This window comes from Larus michahellis, chromosome 13 (genome assembly GCF_964199755.1).
Source record: "Larus michahellis chromosome 13, bLarMic1.1, whole genome shotgun sequence".
NCBI classification, from domain to species: domain Eukaryota; kingdom Metazoa; phylum Chordata; class Aves; order Charadriiformes; family Laridae; genus Larus; species Larus michahellis.
The window spans coordinates 15,028,312-15,043,229 of NC_133908.1; the positions used below are offsets into that span (position 1 = coordinate 15,028,312).

Consider the following 14,918-nt stretch of genomic DNA (forward strand, 5'->3'; position numbering starts at 1 on the left):
GAAACATCCCATCTTTTTTGTTTCAAACCAAGAAGGCGTGAAGCAGCTCCACAGCCAATTGCTCCAGGATGGGCAAAAATCCTCATCCTCGTGGCAGCTCCAACTTCAACACAAAGTAAAACAATATTGAAAAATCACGTTTCAAAGCTCCCAAATTTATCCAAAGTCAAGTCACTGACCAGACCGGTAAGAGGAAATCAATCCATGCATGGTTAATAAGAGCACATTCAACTAACATTTCCAAACACTGCGAGTCTCTCTGAAGCCACATATGACCGAGAGAGAGGATTTCAGACCATCCCGCGCCATTGGCATTTTAGGCAGAATTCCCTCTCCATTGGTGTCTACCGAGAACATTACTTCAAAATAATTAAAGGCCCAGCACAATCATCGAAGATAAAACACAAAGCAGTCTTCAAACTCCATCCCTTGAGGAGGGACACATTTTGTGAATTCATGACAGAAGTAATAAATAACCCTAGAGAGGCCGACCTTTATTTCACAGCTAAAACCTAAATCTCCAGTGATGTTATTAAGCTTCGGGGAGCAGAGGAAAGCGAGCCGGGCTGCGCAGGGCGGGGGGGATGGCTCGCACTCCCTCTACACAGAGGACACACAAATAATGGACATTTACGTAAAACCACAGGAGTGTCGGATCATCACGTCAGTCGTGTTTTTATCTGGTTTGCTTCCAACTTTCTTCTCGAATGAGTATTATCTATCACGAGCAGGAAAGTATGGTTTTCCTTTTATTGTGTGCATCTAAGTAACGCTGTTCTTCAACGCATGGCAAAAACGGGGCCTCAAATGAGTTTGGGGGGGGGGGGAGGCCTAACGGGGGGTCTCCCTACCTGGCAGATTAGGAAACGCTGACCGTGGGCATACAGCCCCCCGCACTCCCCTGCTCGGGCCGTCCCCTGACCGCCGCCACTGCACCAGGACGGCTGCATGCACAGGACGCTGCGTCCTGCTTCGATCAACAGCATCTTCCTTCAGCTAAAAATGGGTGAAAAACGGGCAGGGTGCGGCAGTGCCACCAGGCAGGGCTTTGGGGACACTGGCCACAGCGGGCGATGGACCCAGCCCCGCTGGGGGTGCCAGCTCTTGCAGCGGGACACCTCGGGACAGCCCAGGCTGGAGGCGCACAGTGGCTCCGGGGGATTTTTTTCCTCCAGCAGTTATAAAGTGGGATTGGCAGGAGCATCACCAGGACCAGGAGGCTGTGGCCTCGCTGGGGAGCACCCCCTGCTCCTCCTCGCAAGCCGAGAGGGAGCCCGGGCATTCGGTGGAGGACATAACGACTCTTAATAATAAAGTAAACTTCCTGTTCGACTTATTTAGAAAAACATCTCTTCTATACCTTCCCCGGCTGTGTCTGAACCAGCCTGTTCCTGACAGAGCTCCGTCTCTGGGCTTCAGCAGGGTAAATACAGGAACGAGCGTCCTCGCCTCGCAGAGGGAGGCAGAGAGCAACCGAGGCTGAACGTTATTAGCAACAGAACATCATTTTCTCCAGAAAGGGCAGGCTCGTTGCCTGAATATTCAATAGAGCATTAACTGTTTGGTTTGTATGTGACTGGCAAAAGCTGGGTGTCAATATAATATATAATATAATGATGACCATTTCACTTTAACCGGCGTTTATTCCTGAACTGCTGTTCTTCAGGATCACCATCGTAATAAGCACTGAACAAAGCAAAACAAAGAAAAAAAAAAAAAAAAAAAGAAAAACAAAGCAAATGAGGAAGAAGAGGAGGAGGAGGATCTTTGTCTTATTATGACATACGTGACTTGGACATACGCTGAGATGAAAAAGGAAAAGGCCTCATCTATAAATGTATGCCAAGGTTACAGAATAATGGGAAAAAGTGGTCTAGCAGGAAAATCTTAAGCAAAAGTGTGCTAACTGCAGAAGGGTTAACACTGGTAACATACTGTGGCAGAAGATTAAAAAAAAGTTGAGGTTTACTTTAAATTAACCCTTTCCAGTCCATATGCCACTAAGCAGGTACCAACCTAGAAAAATAGTCCACCTAGCAGTAGCGGCCCTTTGAAATTAAAAAGAGAAAAAAAATAATTTCTTTTGTTCAAGTCAGGGCGGCCACAAAAGTCCCAAATCTGTTGGAGATGTCCGAATGCAGGGACCTCCACGTCGGCACCGCAGTCCGGCCCTTCGCCTCGCCCACGTCGTCCGTGCAGTGGACCGAGAGGCACTGCAGGTGGCTGCCGGTCTGCGCCGTGGCCGAGGTCTTGCTCGGGGGAAGGTCGTGGGCTGGAAAGGGGTCACAGAGAGAGCGTTAGGAGAACCGCGCGATGCAACCCCATCGCGCTCACGCAACGACCGATGGCAGGCAGGGAGCAGAGATGGCCCCGTGGCCCCGCATCCGCCTCTGCCCCGCCAGCCCGTGCCCCGGCTCCTGCACCCGCACTGTCCCCCAGCTCGGGGACGTGGCGTCGCCGCCACTGGTACAGCTCCCTCATCCCACCCCACAGCAAGCTTCTCCGGCTGATTTTTCACCGTGCCAGAAAGACATCAAAAATATTCTCTTTCACATGCACTTGTTTTAATAAAGTAAACCAGCAATAGGTCTGTACGCAGGGGATGTGTACCCAACTGATTATGAGTATCCTGGATTGCAGCACAATTGGGAATTTTCACCCCCCAGTATTTGAAATCAATACTGACACCTCCCCAAGCAAGAAACCAGCCCCAAACCCTCCGTGTCTTCCAGGTCATTCCCATCATCGGCCTCGCACGGGTACAGGGCTCCCTGATCGCCTCTTTTAATGGAATACCATGATAACGTTTTTCTTCCAATTCCTCCATTTTAGGAATTTACATTATCTTTAGCCACTACTAGTTTCTGTTAACCACAGAAATTAAAGAGTTTAACTTAAACATCCTACACAACGTCCCAGGCCTTTTTCCTTTGGATTTCACAGTTAATACGAAGAGCAGCTAGAATCGTTCCTTCCAAAGTATACTACTACGTACTCATGACTCATTCTCACTGGTACTCCTTTATTTTCCCTTGCTTCCATTCTTAGTACTTTCAGGCAACCTCCTCTGTCGCAAATATATTTTTCTCATCTTCAAAATTTGCCTTGGTGCACATGCCTTCTCCCTGCCCAGTGCATCCAGAACATCTTTCCTTTACCACCTTCTTCCTTGCTGAAATCAATCAATTCTGTAGTTCTTCTCTGCTGCTCATAGTCAAATCACCAAAAAAAAAGCTCAAAGACAAAATCCCCCAAACTTCATCCCTCGCCTTGCAACTCCTCACGTCCCCAAAGTCCCTGCACGGGGTCCTTCTTGCACCCCTCTGAAACACAAGGCAGCGGCTGTGTCCCCCGCCGGCTGGGGCTGGGCAGCCCGGTGGCCGGCGCAGGCTGGGGCTGGTTCCCCTCTCCCCAGGGGGAGCCGGCCCACCAGCCCGGGAACTCGGAAAACCCCCTCGGAGCTAACGCACCCCCGGGAACCCCGCTCCTTCTGCCGAGCTGATGCAAACAGCCGCCTCAGCCCTGGAAGGAAGGCTTTTTTGTGAGATAAAAATGGTGAGTAAATAGAGGAACGGCACAAAGCACAACAGAAAAACAGCCAAGAGCATCTCGAGAGGCAGCCTGCGTTTCCCCTCACCCACCATTTCGCTCCTGTTCACCCAGCACGCAAACGGTAAGAGCGGACCCGCCACAGGGACCGTGATTTCTCTGCTGCACCCTTGAGAGCTCCCATCGCGCAGGGCTGAGGGTGATGCTGGAGCGTGCCAAATAATGCCAGAAAATGGCTGTGAATGTTTAACCTCCTTAAGACCTTTCTTCACCTCATCTTTCCTATGTTCCACAAAGCCGAGCAGTGCGGGTTTATCACACTTCATGGAGCAAGTTGCATTTGTTTCACTCAACCAGCCGCTACACCAGATACAAAACGGGAACTGAACAGCTTGTTACACGATCACGGTGAGATTAAAAAATAATCTTAAAGTAATCTGGAAGTTCCTGATTTAAGCTGGAAAATTATTTCAATGCTTGATTATAGGACGTCAGAGATGCTCATATTCAAAAGCGTATCACAACACCACATAGAGAAACTAATTAGAACCCGGGGATGCGATGCTGTAAATGACGGGAGAAGGAGCGCAGCGCGGTGCTGCTGCCTGCTCAGCCATGCGCTGCTTTAGCGCAACCATGTGCAAAATCAACACAAAGCTCCGTTCCACGCCTCAGCCCCGCACAGCCACGCTCCAGGACTGCATTTCTGCAGGACACCCTCACCCCCTGCTCGAACAAAGAATCCAACATCCGCAGGTCAAAGACGCTCACCTTCTCTGAACTCCAAGGTGGATTACAGTCCCCTGTAACTGGCACTGGGTTTTTTTAGTCAGGTTTTGATAAATAAGCAGTGCCAAGGAGCAGAGCTGAAGCACCGAGCGGAGTTCGCTGTGTAATACCCAAACGCAGAGTTTCAGTGGCATTAGCACCCTTTGCCTTTGCTCCAGTGCCGGGAACTCTTACTCTTCCCCCCTGCTACCCTTGAGCAGCATCACCCCCCCAGACCCTCCACACTCCGCAGCCGCCTCTGAAGAACTACAAGCGTTTTCACCTCCCCGGGGGAGCGTTTCCACCTCGGCCCTGAGCAGGAGGGACCCGTGGGTGCTGCGGAGCTGGTGGAGGGGCAGCGCTCTGTGGGCACGGCAGCCCTGCGCACAGCCAGCAGCTGCGGGGGCGCGGACCAGCGAGTCCCCCGCTGACACGATAGTGCCACTTCAGGAAAATCATAGGGGGAAAAAAAAAAGACTCCCTAAATAAATGCTATTTTATGAAGTGTTCAATTTAAACTTACTATCCTGGATGTAAATATAATAGCTTTTTATTTATAAAATGTTTAGAACTCAAATGGGATCACAGAGAATTGAGAAAGGGAAATGGTCTTTTAATGTGTATTTGTTCACATCCCTTACACTGCTCACACTACCCGATATTTTTATTCTTAGGTCTCTCTGACTGTACAGGACATGCTGGTCTCGGTACAGGAAAAGCCAGTGCCTTGAGATTAGTCTGTGTGACAGCAGCTTTCTTCCTCTACCGCAGAGAAAGAGGAAAGAGTCCCGGTGCTGAGCTGCTGCCACGAGGGGCCCGGGGATCTCGGTGGCGTTTCTGCAAGGAGCATTCACTGCCGGGCTCCATCAGCCCCGCCTCTGGGCTGAGGACACAGGGACACCCACGGAAGCGGCAGGGACCGCACGTTCCCAGAGCAGGACCCAGATCAGGGCCGGAGCTCACCGCGCCGCGCTGGCAGCGATGGCTGCACTCACACCCAGCAGGGATCGGGTCCTCGGCCAACGACTCAGTGAGGAACTTCGTATGCCAGAAGCATCTAAAGAATAAACTAGGCTTATTTACTTGTAAATCAGTAAATAATTTCTAAAACATTTCCTGTGGATAAAATTCGTAAGCAAACTACTGATAAAGGAATCAATGCAACATCTGTCCTGCAGTGATGAGCAGGATTTGAGGAAACCCCAAGCGAAGGAGGTGAGCAGGACCCGATCCTAAGTTTGCGAAGTAATACTGATTGCCACCGTCCACACGATGCCTAACTCAACACCACTGTGGGAGCTCAAGCTCTCGTGGTCTCCTGTTAAAGAGCACAGAAAATGATGCATTTGAATCCGAAACAGAACGAGGATGAGAGCGTGCAGTAAGGCATGCATTGGCACAAGTGTGCTCGAAGCCAACCCGTAGGGAAATATTCAGTGCAATTTACTTTTTTCCTGTATTTCTACCTTGACAAAGCTATGATGTTTTTCTGAAAAAAAAAAACCAAAAAACCCTTTGTATTAAAAAATTAGTTGCAGTGATCCACCTGATGAGAATTACGTTCTTAAGCAGGAGATACTGCCTGATGCTTGTCCAAAACGCTAATACTCTCCCAGCAGACGTGTTTCGCCAGCCTTCCTCGCTGTCTCTCTGCCTCCTTCAAACCAGCACCCGCCTTCTGCAGCGCAGGCAGTCCTGAGAGGTGGTGTCAGTAGAGACTGATGGGACGCAGCAGGTTAAAATTAGTCAGGTAATGCAAGATGGTGTCATCACGTCACTGCCTCGCAGTTGCCAAGTTTCAGATAAATCACTGTCAGTCATGAAGTACACCTAATTGAAGGCAAGGAATTTTCAAACAAATTATGTTGAAATTGCACAACTGCCTTCTATTAGCGACTACTGCAAGAAAGTTGTATTATTAATAAAAGCAATACCCTTGTAATAAGAGCCATCCTCCACACGCAGGATCTCGAGATGGTCTGGGTGGAGACTTCCTCTCCAAACCAAAGGACGTGACACGACAGAACCTGGGTCAGCTGCAAGTAAAACTACCCGGTTCGCAGGATAGTGTGTGCCCCTTGGAAACGGCAAATGCCGAAGTAAAGATAAGTGATAAAACGCCCTATGTAAGCGCACAACGTGTTCACGTGGAAGGCATGAAACTCAAAGCAATAAAGTGACCAAAGACCAAAAGGAGTTTGGAAACGGCTCAAGCGTAACAATATCCTCACCCCAAAAAGCTCTGCAGAAGCCAGCTACTGTACGGATCAAGCTTAAATTTTTAGCACTGGAAACTATTTCTTCCTTTTACCTTGATTATAATGGTCCATCCGACCATTTTCCTGTCCAGAGCAGCAACCCATACCCAGTATTTCAGGGGAAGATAAAGGCGAGGAAAGCCCACCACTGCCTGTCCCAGCCAACTGCGCAAAATTGCTCACAGCAGAGAAAATTCCTGCAATAATCACTGAATGCCCTGGAAGTTAACACGAGCTTTGATTAATATTATTAGCTCAGCTTGCACACAGGCACTTCCAAGAGCCAGCCATAACATCTGGAAGAGCTGGGTGGCTACAGCGAAGAAATATTTGCAAACATTCATTGGAACATGAAAGTGAATGAAGTCCGGCCATTTTCACAGCTCTTACATGCTTGTGTTCAGCCAATATTCCAGCAAGTTTGTTTATTGCAGTTTAAGCTGTGTGTTTTAGGTAAATATTTTGAGCTATTCCCTGAATAGTTTGGTAACATTCATCAGTTATAACAACATACAAAAGCAACTGTAAGAATTGTTATCAAGCAGTCGGGACAAAAACGCCGGGCTGCTCTCCCGTACAGAGGCAGATGCACGCACAGACAGCTTCACATCCCAAAAGACTACAAAAACTTTCCTTTTTCAAAAAATAATATTAAAGTTCGCTTTTAGCCAAAAGCTCCACGTTAAGCTTTTGAACAGGCTTTACCCACACAAACGTATTTCAATTGTGAAGACCCAAACAAGCGACGAGAGAAACGCGGGGCCCGTGGAAGACTCCCCCAGCCCCTCTCCCGTGCCCCGTACCCGCTGCTCTGACCGGGCACATTTAGGGACCTGCTCTTCCGTTCTGCTCTACTTTGCAAAGGCACACACGCCCTCAGAAAATGAAAGGCTGCTGTTCGTTTGTGTACCCAGCCCGAGCGGCAGCAGGGTGACTAAGGCAGGAGCCTGGCCAGCCCTCGGCAGCCCGCAGCGGGGACACTGGGAGGAGACCGGGAGTTCAGTTCTGCTCCACCAAAAAATTCAACGCACACGCTACAGACCGCTTTTTCACATCAGCCCAGGAAAAACACATTTCTCTCCAGAGAGATTAGATCCTGACACCCTCCTCAATCCCTAACACATCATATATACACACTTTCATTCCCTCCAGCTTCCTTCTCACTCCTCCTTTTTCCTTATCCCACATTAAGCTGCTCTGTAAAGCCTCTTCTCTCATGTAGCATCTCCTTATGCGTTTTTTAAAAATAAACATGTTCTCTTAACTGTGACGACCCCACCAAGCACTATGCAAACCCAGATGTGCCCCTATTTTTAGGTAAACTAATCCCATTAAAAAGGAGTTCACCTGCAATGCTAGCACGCCTTACATGCATCGTCTCGTGAGAGAGGAGATGAATTGGGGGAGGGATGGTGTGTAGTCAAGGCAACCGTGGATGCTACACAGAGGCACTGGGAGTTTATGCTGCTCTTCAGGTGCCTCTCATGCCATTCCTCACATTTTTGCCAAAACCACCGCCAACAAAAGGAACGGGAGGCAGGGACAAGCAGGAACGAGAGGCAGGGACAAGCAGGAGTGAGGGTGCAGCCACAGTCTGGCAGGGGTCTGGTTGGGAATGGGTTCCACTCCACATTTCAGCGTTCCTTCGAGATTGAAGTGACAAACAGGAGGCAAAGATCCCTGGAACGGCTCCTTGCCCCAGGGCTCGTCCCTTACACTTCTTCACCGGCTCTGACAAAGCTCCAGCCGCCCGCGCTGCCCAGGGTCCGGCCGCCCCGCACAGCGTGGCCCCGCCGCCGCCGCCCTCGATGGCCAGCCGAGCGTGAAGCCCCTGGATTGCTACTGATCTTGTTAAGGCTAGATCAGAGGATTTGGCCAAAACCACTATATTCCCTGGTCAGAGATCAGTTTCCCCTCTACCATCTGATAACCACTCTTAAAGGATGCGTTAATAAGCTTCTGTTCACTCTGCGCCCGTTAAGCAGAGGCCAAGCTACCATAAGAGGGAATAGATTTGAGTAATGATCTCTTATGAGGCAGCAAACCTACATATAGTGTTTAAAATTATTCCCTTAGGACAAGATGTTTTTCACCAAATCTCCCACATGACAGTTTGACATATTGGTTCAGGCACATAGCTCTGCATTTGTACACACTACAGAATCATCTTTTTCAGTTTTCAAGAAAAATAAGGTCTGAAAACATTTCATGTTTCCCTGCACACCGGACCTAGTCTCCACAGATTAATTTACTCCTAGAATTGTATTTTTAAACACAACTAGCTCATTTGTGTTGATAAACAAATGAGCCATTTCCTCCCTCACCGAGGCACCGCTGACAAAATCCCAGACAAAGGCATTTTCTTGACCCAGCAGTACAAGTAAGCAAACCTTTCGCATTTGTTTATAAACACAAACATGGTACCTGCCACCTGCTTTCTCCCTAAAACTGGCACCACTTTCAGTTTTCTTCACCTCTGGCAACCCGCACCCCGCTTCGGGGTGGATCTGTCTCTTCTCCTTTAGTGCCCCGGGGCGAAGGCTGCCGCTGGCTTTGGGCTGGGCAGCACCAGGCACTCTGCTGGTGCTCAGTGAAAAGCCCCATCTGCTCCATGACTGAGGCCGCCTTCTTACTCCGATTTTACGTCAATTATTGTGTGTAACAACTCATGCATTTTTTAAAGCCTATAAAATGCTTAAAGATGCTACCCGCCTCAATATGAACAAAATTAAAGGAAAAGTCAGAAGCATCTGTGGTTATGAAGTGCTGGCACCAAGGACTCCTAATGACGAGCACAGCCGAAACGGGGACCGGGCGATTCTCCTCTTTGCTGACCAGGAGCGCTGTGCAGGGATACCCCAACTCCGGGGTATCAGCCACATCTCACTCATTAACATTTCAAGAAGTCATTTGGCTTGGTCAGCCCATAGGTTTATCGCCGAGACCCATCCAGCTGAGCTGTACCGTGAAAGCCTTTCTCACAAAGGAGGGAAGGTTCTTCAGTTGAAAGCGTGCGCACAGCACTGAGCACTGTCCCACACCGCTAATATATCCCGCGAGCCAGGATTAAAGCTGTATACAGACAAGACACCACTCACCGGAAGGCAGAGCAAGGCAGGGCCATCCCCGCTCGCTCGGGCTGGGAACTCGGCATGTTTACCCTTAAGGTTGAGTGGTGCCCACCAGTCCCTCAGCCCATCAGGTCTGGCAACGTCCCCTGATCCTCAAAGCCTCTTCCTGCACAGACAGCATGATTAATTGGAGGTGCCTGCGACTCTGAAGGGAGCGTGTATCAGCCCATGCTGCAAAGATGTTTATTTTGCTTTCAGTGGTCTCAGAGCTGGCATGGAGCTCCATCGGCACTCGCTGCTCGCACAGAATTTAGATAACAAGAGACACAGAGTGCTTGCTGCGAATACATATTTTTCTTTTTCCTCCCTTGACCTCTTTTCATGCTCCTGTTTTCACCAGGAGCAATGGAAGGACGCGTGTGCCACGACAGGGAGGCTGCCCAAACCCACGGCAGCGTTAAGGGTTTGTTGTTACGGCTGTAGGGCTACAGTCAGACCGCAGTGTCCTACCCTACAGCTCCAGCAGCAAGCGGGGGCGGATATCACTTGAGGACAAACTCAGACTGTTAGCCACATGCCCGTGTCTGAAGAAACTGGTGAAAACACCGTTAAGTAGGAAAAATGCTAACCCTATCAGTGGAAAAGGCGGCTGTCATCTCACACATAGCATGACCTTGAAGATGCAGAATGAACGATGTGTGGATGAGGAGAAAGACATTGCTATTTTAAAAAACATGTTCCCTCCACCCTGCCGGGAGGAGACGACAAAGGGGGAACCCACAGCTCCCCACTTTGCTGCCCACTGCCCAGCAGGAGAGCAACTCACGTCCGTGGTTTTACAGGAAAGCGTGAAACTGCCTACACCTATTTATTTCTCTGGAAGCTACTGTTAAATTACTGCTTTCCAACTCTATGACTCTCTGAGAAGAAACATAAGCCCTGTGTCTGGTGGGGAATCCAGAAGCTCCATACCTTGGGACAGCATCCACTCCTGTGCCCTGCTACAGCCACGGGGACAACGGACTGTTTTTAACTCACATCCTTCCTCTCTTTTGGCTCCCTCCAGTTCCTCTTTTCAGTTTAACACATTAACTCTCAGGCTGGCTTTACTGCAAAATACGCAAACCGCAGAGGGGAGTTCTGCCTGCCCCCCTTGCGAAGAGGCTGATGTTGGGGTTTTGGTTCTCACATAATACAAGACCATTCTTGCAAACCAGGTCCCATCACAACGACAGCGCTGCAGTGCTGCTTTCTGCTAGTCTGGTCCTGCCTTCTCCCGCGTAGAGACACCATGGCTCGTGTGTAACAGCCCCTGAAACCTGAGCTACTGATGGCTAAACTTTCAACCATGGTCTAAGCCAACCCAACCCAACCATACAGCTCTGAACCGCCGGTCAGGCTCCCCCCAGTGCCACCACCACCCACCATGCTCTCCTAAGCTCTGCACGGCATGAGAAGCTACAACCCTGCCCAAGTGAGGAAAAACAGCTTTAAAAATCAAACCAAACCAACTGCCATCAACAGTCAAACCACTTCTGGATGCTTCCAACAGAAAACAAACAGGAGTCCAGCAACTACAACCCATCCCAGCACTGCCAACTGAGCATTCCTCATGCTCATACGCTGCCATCTCGGACCAGTGAATCCTCTGGGAGCTCTGAGGGTTTTTCTGGGGCCTGTCCTCACCCTGCAAAACAACCCAAGTTCTTCTTCTGCTCATCTCAGAAAGGAGTTAACTGTCTAAATCCTGCCTGCCGGCTCCATCAGATTTACACCCGGACCCAGTGTTGGGACAAACAGCTTCTCCTAACCCTCCCTCCAAAGGACTGCAGAGGTCTCAGCCATGTCCCTACCTCTGCAACCAGCACGTAACGCGAAAAGGAGAACTCCACAGTAGGAGTGAATATTGGCTGACTGATTCCATGTTTTCTCTGCTGTTGGCATACATCATTCACTTGCACTAACTAAACGCTTTGAGCCTGTTTTCACCGATGGTAACAACCCACACATCCGTGATGAGTAAGGAAATGCTGGGCTTTGCACCCAATACTTTCAAATTTATTTCATACGCACGCAAATGATCACATGGCAGCTTTACGCACAACTCCAGCCCATGCGAAATCCATCTCTCGACAGCCAGAATGCACGAGCAAATAGAAGGTTTTTCATAAAATCCAAAGTGGAATTTTCTGCCCGCACGGAAGTCATATGAAATTGTTCAATCTGCCCTCATTTAACTAAAACCAGTTCTTGGACACTGTCTAGTATTATTTCAGGACAGGCCAAAATTGAAAAAAGATGCTACTTAAATGTTCTGCATTAAATTGCCACCTTGACATTTAACAAGGAGCTAAGCCCATTAACGAGTAACTAATGCCCTCCACATCCCCGCTGGCCTCACAGACCTGCCCTTTCCCACAGATACCGCACAAGTGGCCACCACTGGCCCATGCTCCCAAAAGCTCGCCGTCAGCCTCCAACGGCGTCAGACCGCTTTCAGACAGTGTCCTGGGCTACCAGGTTCATCGATTGGAACCTTTTAACACATGTTAAATACTGAAAAATGGCTCGAGCTGGCCGGAGCTTGGCTCTGCCTCTGCCACCACTTGACTCTTTGCCAGGGGATGGTGCCCAAAAGAGCAATATTTACTTCACCCGTCAATTCACTCTCTAACCCGTCAGATCATTTTAGTAAGTTTTGCTGCCGCTCTTTTCTTCTTGAGGACACACGGGTCAAAAGTACCAGTATCACCCTCAGCCTAATGCGAGTTTCAATGCACAGAGCAGAGCAGGCCTCCAAAAATAGCATGAAAATGCCCACTCACACTGGCAAGGGAAGTGGGTGTATTAATGGAGTTTGTAAAGGCAATGAATAGATGGTGATTATGCACAGAGCGCAACAGAGGAGGAAACAAATTCCAGCTTTCTCTCGTCAGATTTGTGCAAGAGCTTCTACATAATTGCTGGGGAAAAAATAGAAATGACAACAATAAGTAGGATATTTAAGCCCTGCATATTATACATGGAAATCTCTATTTTCCTTAAATGAAGTGAAAACAGAACGAAAGAAGAAGATTCTCCTCAAAGAACTTTGTTTGCGGTCGCTTAGTCTCAGGATGCAAATTAAATGAGTACTTGTTAGCTAAGTGTAAAAAAGGGAATTTGTCTCTGAAATATTATCAGTCTCTTGTGAGGCAAAGACTTGGATACAGCTGGCCAAAGACTTTTATGTGTTTAGTCGCCTTGTTCCCAAAGAAATCAACAGGAGCCATGTCCTCATCTCCCCAAGCCAGATCTGCGTCACAGTGTCAGGGTTGGGGACGGAGGGTCCCCCGGCCGCCCATCCCGCTGTCCCTCCCGCCTCCTCCCCAGCTCTGCCTGCAGCTCCTGGAGGTGCCTCTGCCCGATCTATAACTCACAATTACGAGAGACCGTAATACAAAACTGCCACAGGCAAAGTCAATCTCTCCCAGGGGCCTCACACATCTGAGGCTCTTGCACACCAAGAAATGGCGATCGTGTGCATTAGCGCTCTGGGTTAAACCACACGAGTTCAAGGATATTCGTGAAAATACAACTGGAGTTTACCAAAGGCTAACCGTACGTGAGAAGAGACAGCATTCAGGATCTTTATCTCTTTTATCCCATTTATTTATAGCATTACCTCGAAATACATCCCATTCCTCTTTAGGATGCCTCCAACTGCAGTTTGGTGTCTCGGAAGTAGCGGCTTGTATGAGGGGGCCTTGGGAAACAGCCTCCCTGAAATCAAAAGGAGCTCAAATAATTTCACCGCTCATGGAGTAAGAGAAAAGCGAGAGCAGAGACCCCAGAACAAAGCTGGGTCTCACCAAGGCACCTGCAGAGCCGCAGCTCAGAGATGGACACCCTTCGGCCCGCTCTGTGCCGAGGAACACAAAAGGCAGAGCCGTGACGTTCCAGAAACGATGGTTTTCAAATCACGGTTTGCAAGTCCTTAGTAATTCAGGGACAATCTCTAAACAGTCTATGAAAAGTAACTTAAGCAGAATTGTCAGGAAGCCTGAGTTTGTTAAAGGGTCAAAATCTCTGCTGGAAAACACTGACTAGTTCGCAAATCAGACTAATATCTGATGCTATCAACCCAAAATGCACCTTCTGGGTAAATTCTTGCTAAGTCTTCTCTGCTATAGAAAAATCCCAAATTCTGGTATACCCCATATTTTGGCTACAGAAAGAGATGGAAATGCTGTTGCCATATAATAGATTTGGCACATGGAGAAACATCCCATAAAGCAGCAGAAAGGTGTGGCGATTCAGCTGGGGGTCAGAAATCTGATGGAGAACCAGGGTTTGTTTGAACAGCATGTTTTAAAATTAAATCTATCTGAAAGAAAAGCAAAATAATCATCAGATAGAAGACATATACAACCATGGGAAGGAGGAATGGCAGCAAGGGAGATTCACCTTAAAAAAAAAAAACCACACAAAGAAACCTGGCTTTCTTAGGTACGTCTGTAAGTGCCACTATTAGGATAAGAAAAATATAAGCTCATCTTTTTCTTCCAATTGTCACATCACTGTGGAGAGTCTTCACGAAATTCTCAGAATAGCAACGAATCAGGAGCAAACAGCTGTTCAAGCAAGAAAGTCACGGGCAGACAGACTTTCACTGCTTCGATGAAAAATTAACTCTAAAAGTTTCACAGGCCAGTAAATCAACACAATGGGCCAGCACAACGCAGGACGGACAGTCTCATCTTCAAACCCAAAGCTAAAATATGGGCCTGTGTTCCCTTTCTAGCTATGTGCTCACGTGATTTATGACCCACAACAATTTCAATATCCCTGGAAAATGAAAAAAAAACGGCAGACAATTAGCTTGCCCTGCTACGCTGGCAGTTGGGTGGGCTCTGCCCTACGGCACTCGGGGAGGGGACGCCCAGAAGGGACCACTTGCCCTGGCGAGGGCAGGGGAGCAGCAGGGAGAGGGCACGGGGCTGAGCAGTGCTGCAGACGGGAGCAGAGCATGTCCCTGGGGACCTCACTGCGGAGGGGACTGTGCATAGAGTAACCCACGAGAGACTGGAGTTCATTCCTGCCCCATGTGCAACTACAGCTGTGTGTGGACCTGCTGGAGCGGGGCCAGAGGAGGCCCCGGAGATGCTGGGAGGGCTGGAGCCCCTCTGCTATGGGCACAGGCTGAGAGAGCTGGGGGGGTTCAGCCTGGAGAAGAGAAGGCTCCGGGGAGACCTTCCAGCCCCTTCCAATCCCTAAAGGGGCTCCAGGAAAG

At 49.0% G+C, this 14,918-nt stretch overlaps 1 protein-coding gene across 4 annotated transcripts in view; it reads right to left on the reverse strand.

Moving 5' to 3' along the window:
- MN1 (MN1 proto-oncogene, transcriptional regulator) overlaps positions 1-14,918 on the reverse strand; it is a 111,039-nt gene that overhangs the window by 72,948 nt on the left and 23,173 nt on the right. Inside the window, exon 2 of one of the 4 annotated variants that reach the window (XM_074606065.1) lies at positions 143-2,272. The exons of the other annotated variants lie outside the window; for them this stretch is intronic. Coding sequence (XP_074462166.1) covers positions 2,088-2,272 — 185 coding nt within the window. The 3' untranslated portion in view covers positions 143-2,087. Of the gene's footprint in view, positions 1-142; positions 2,273-14,918 lie in introns of those variants that run through there. 4 annotated transcript variants of the gene reach the window in all.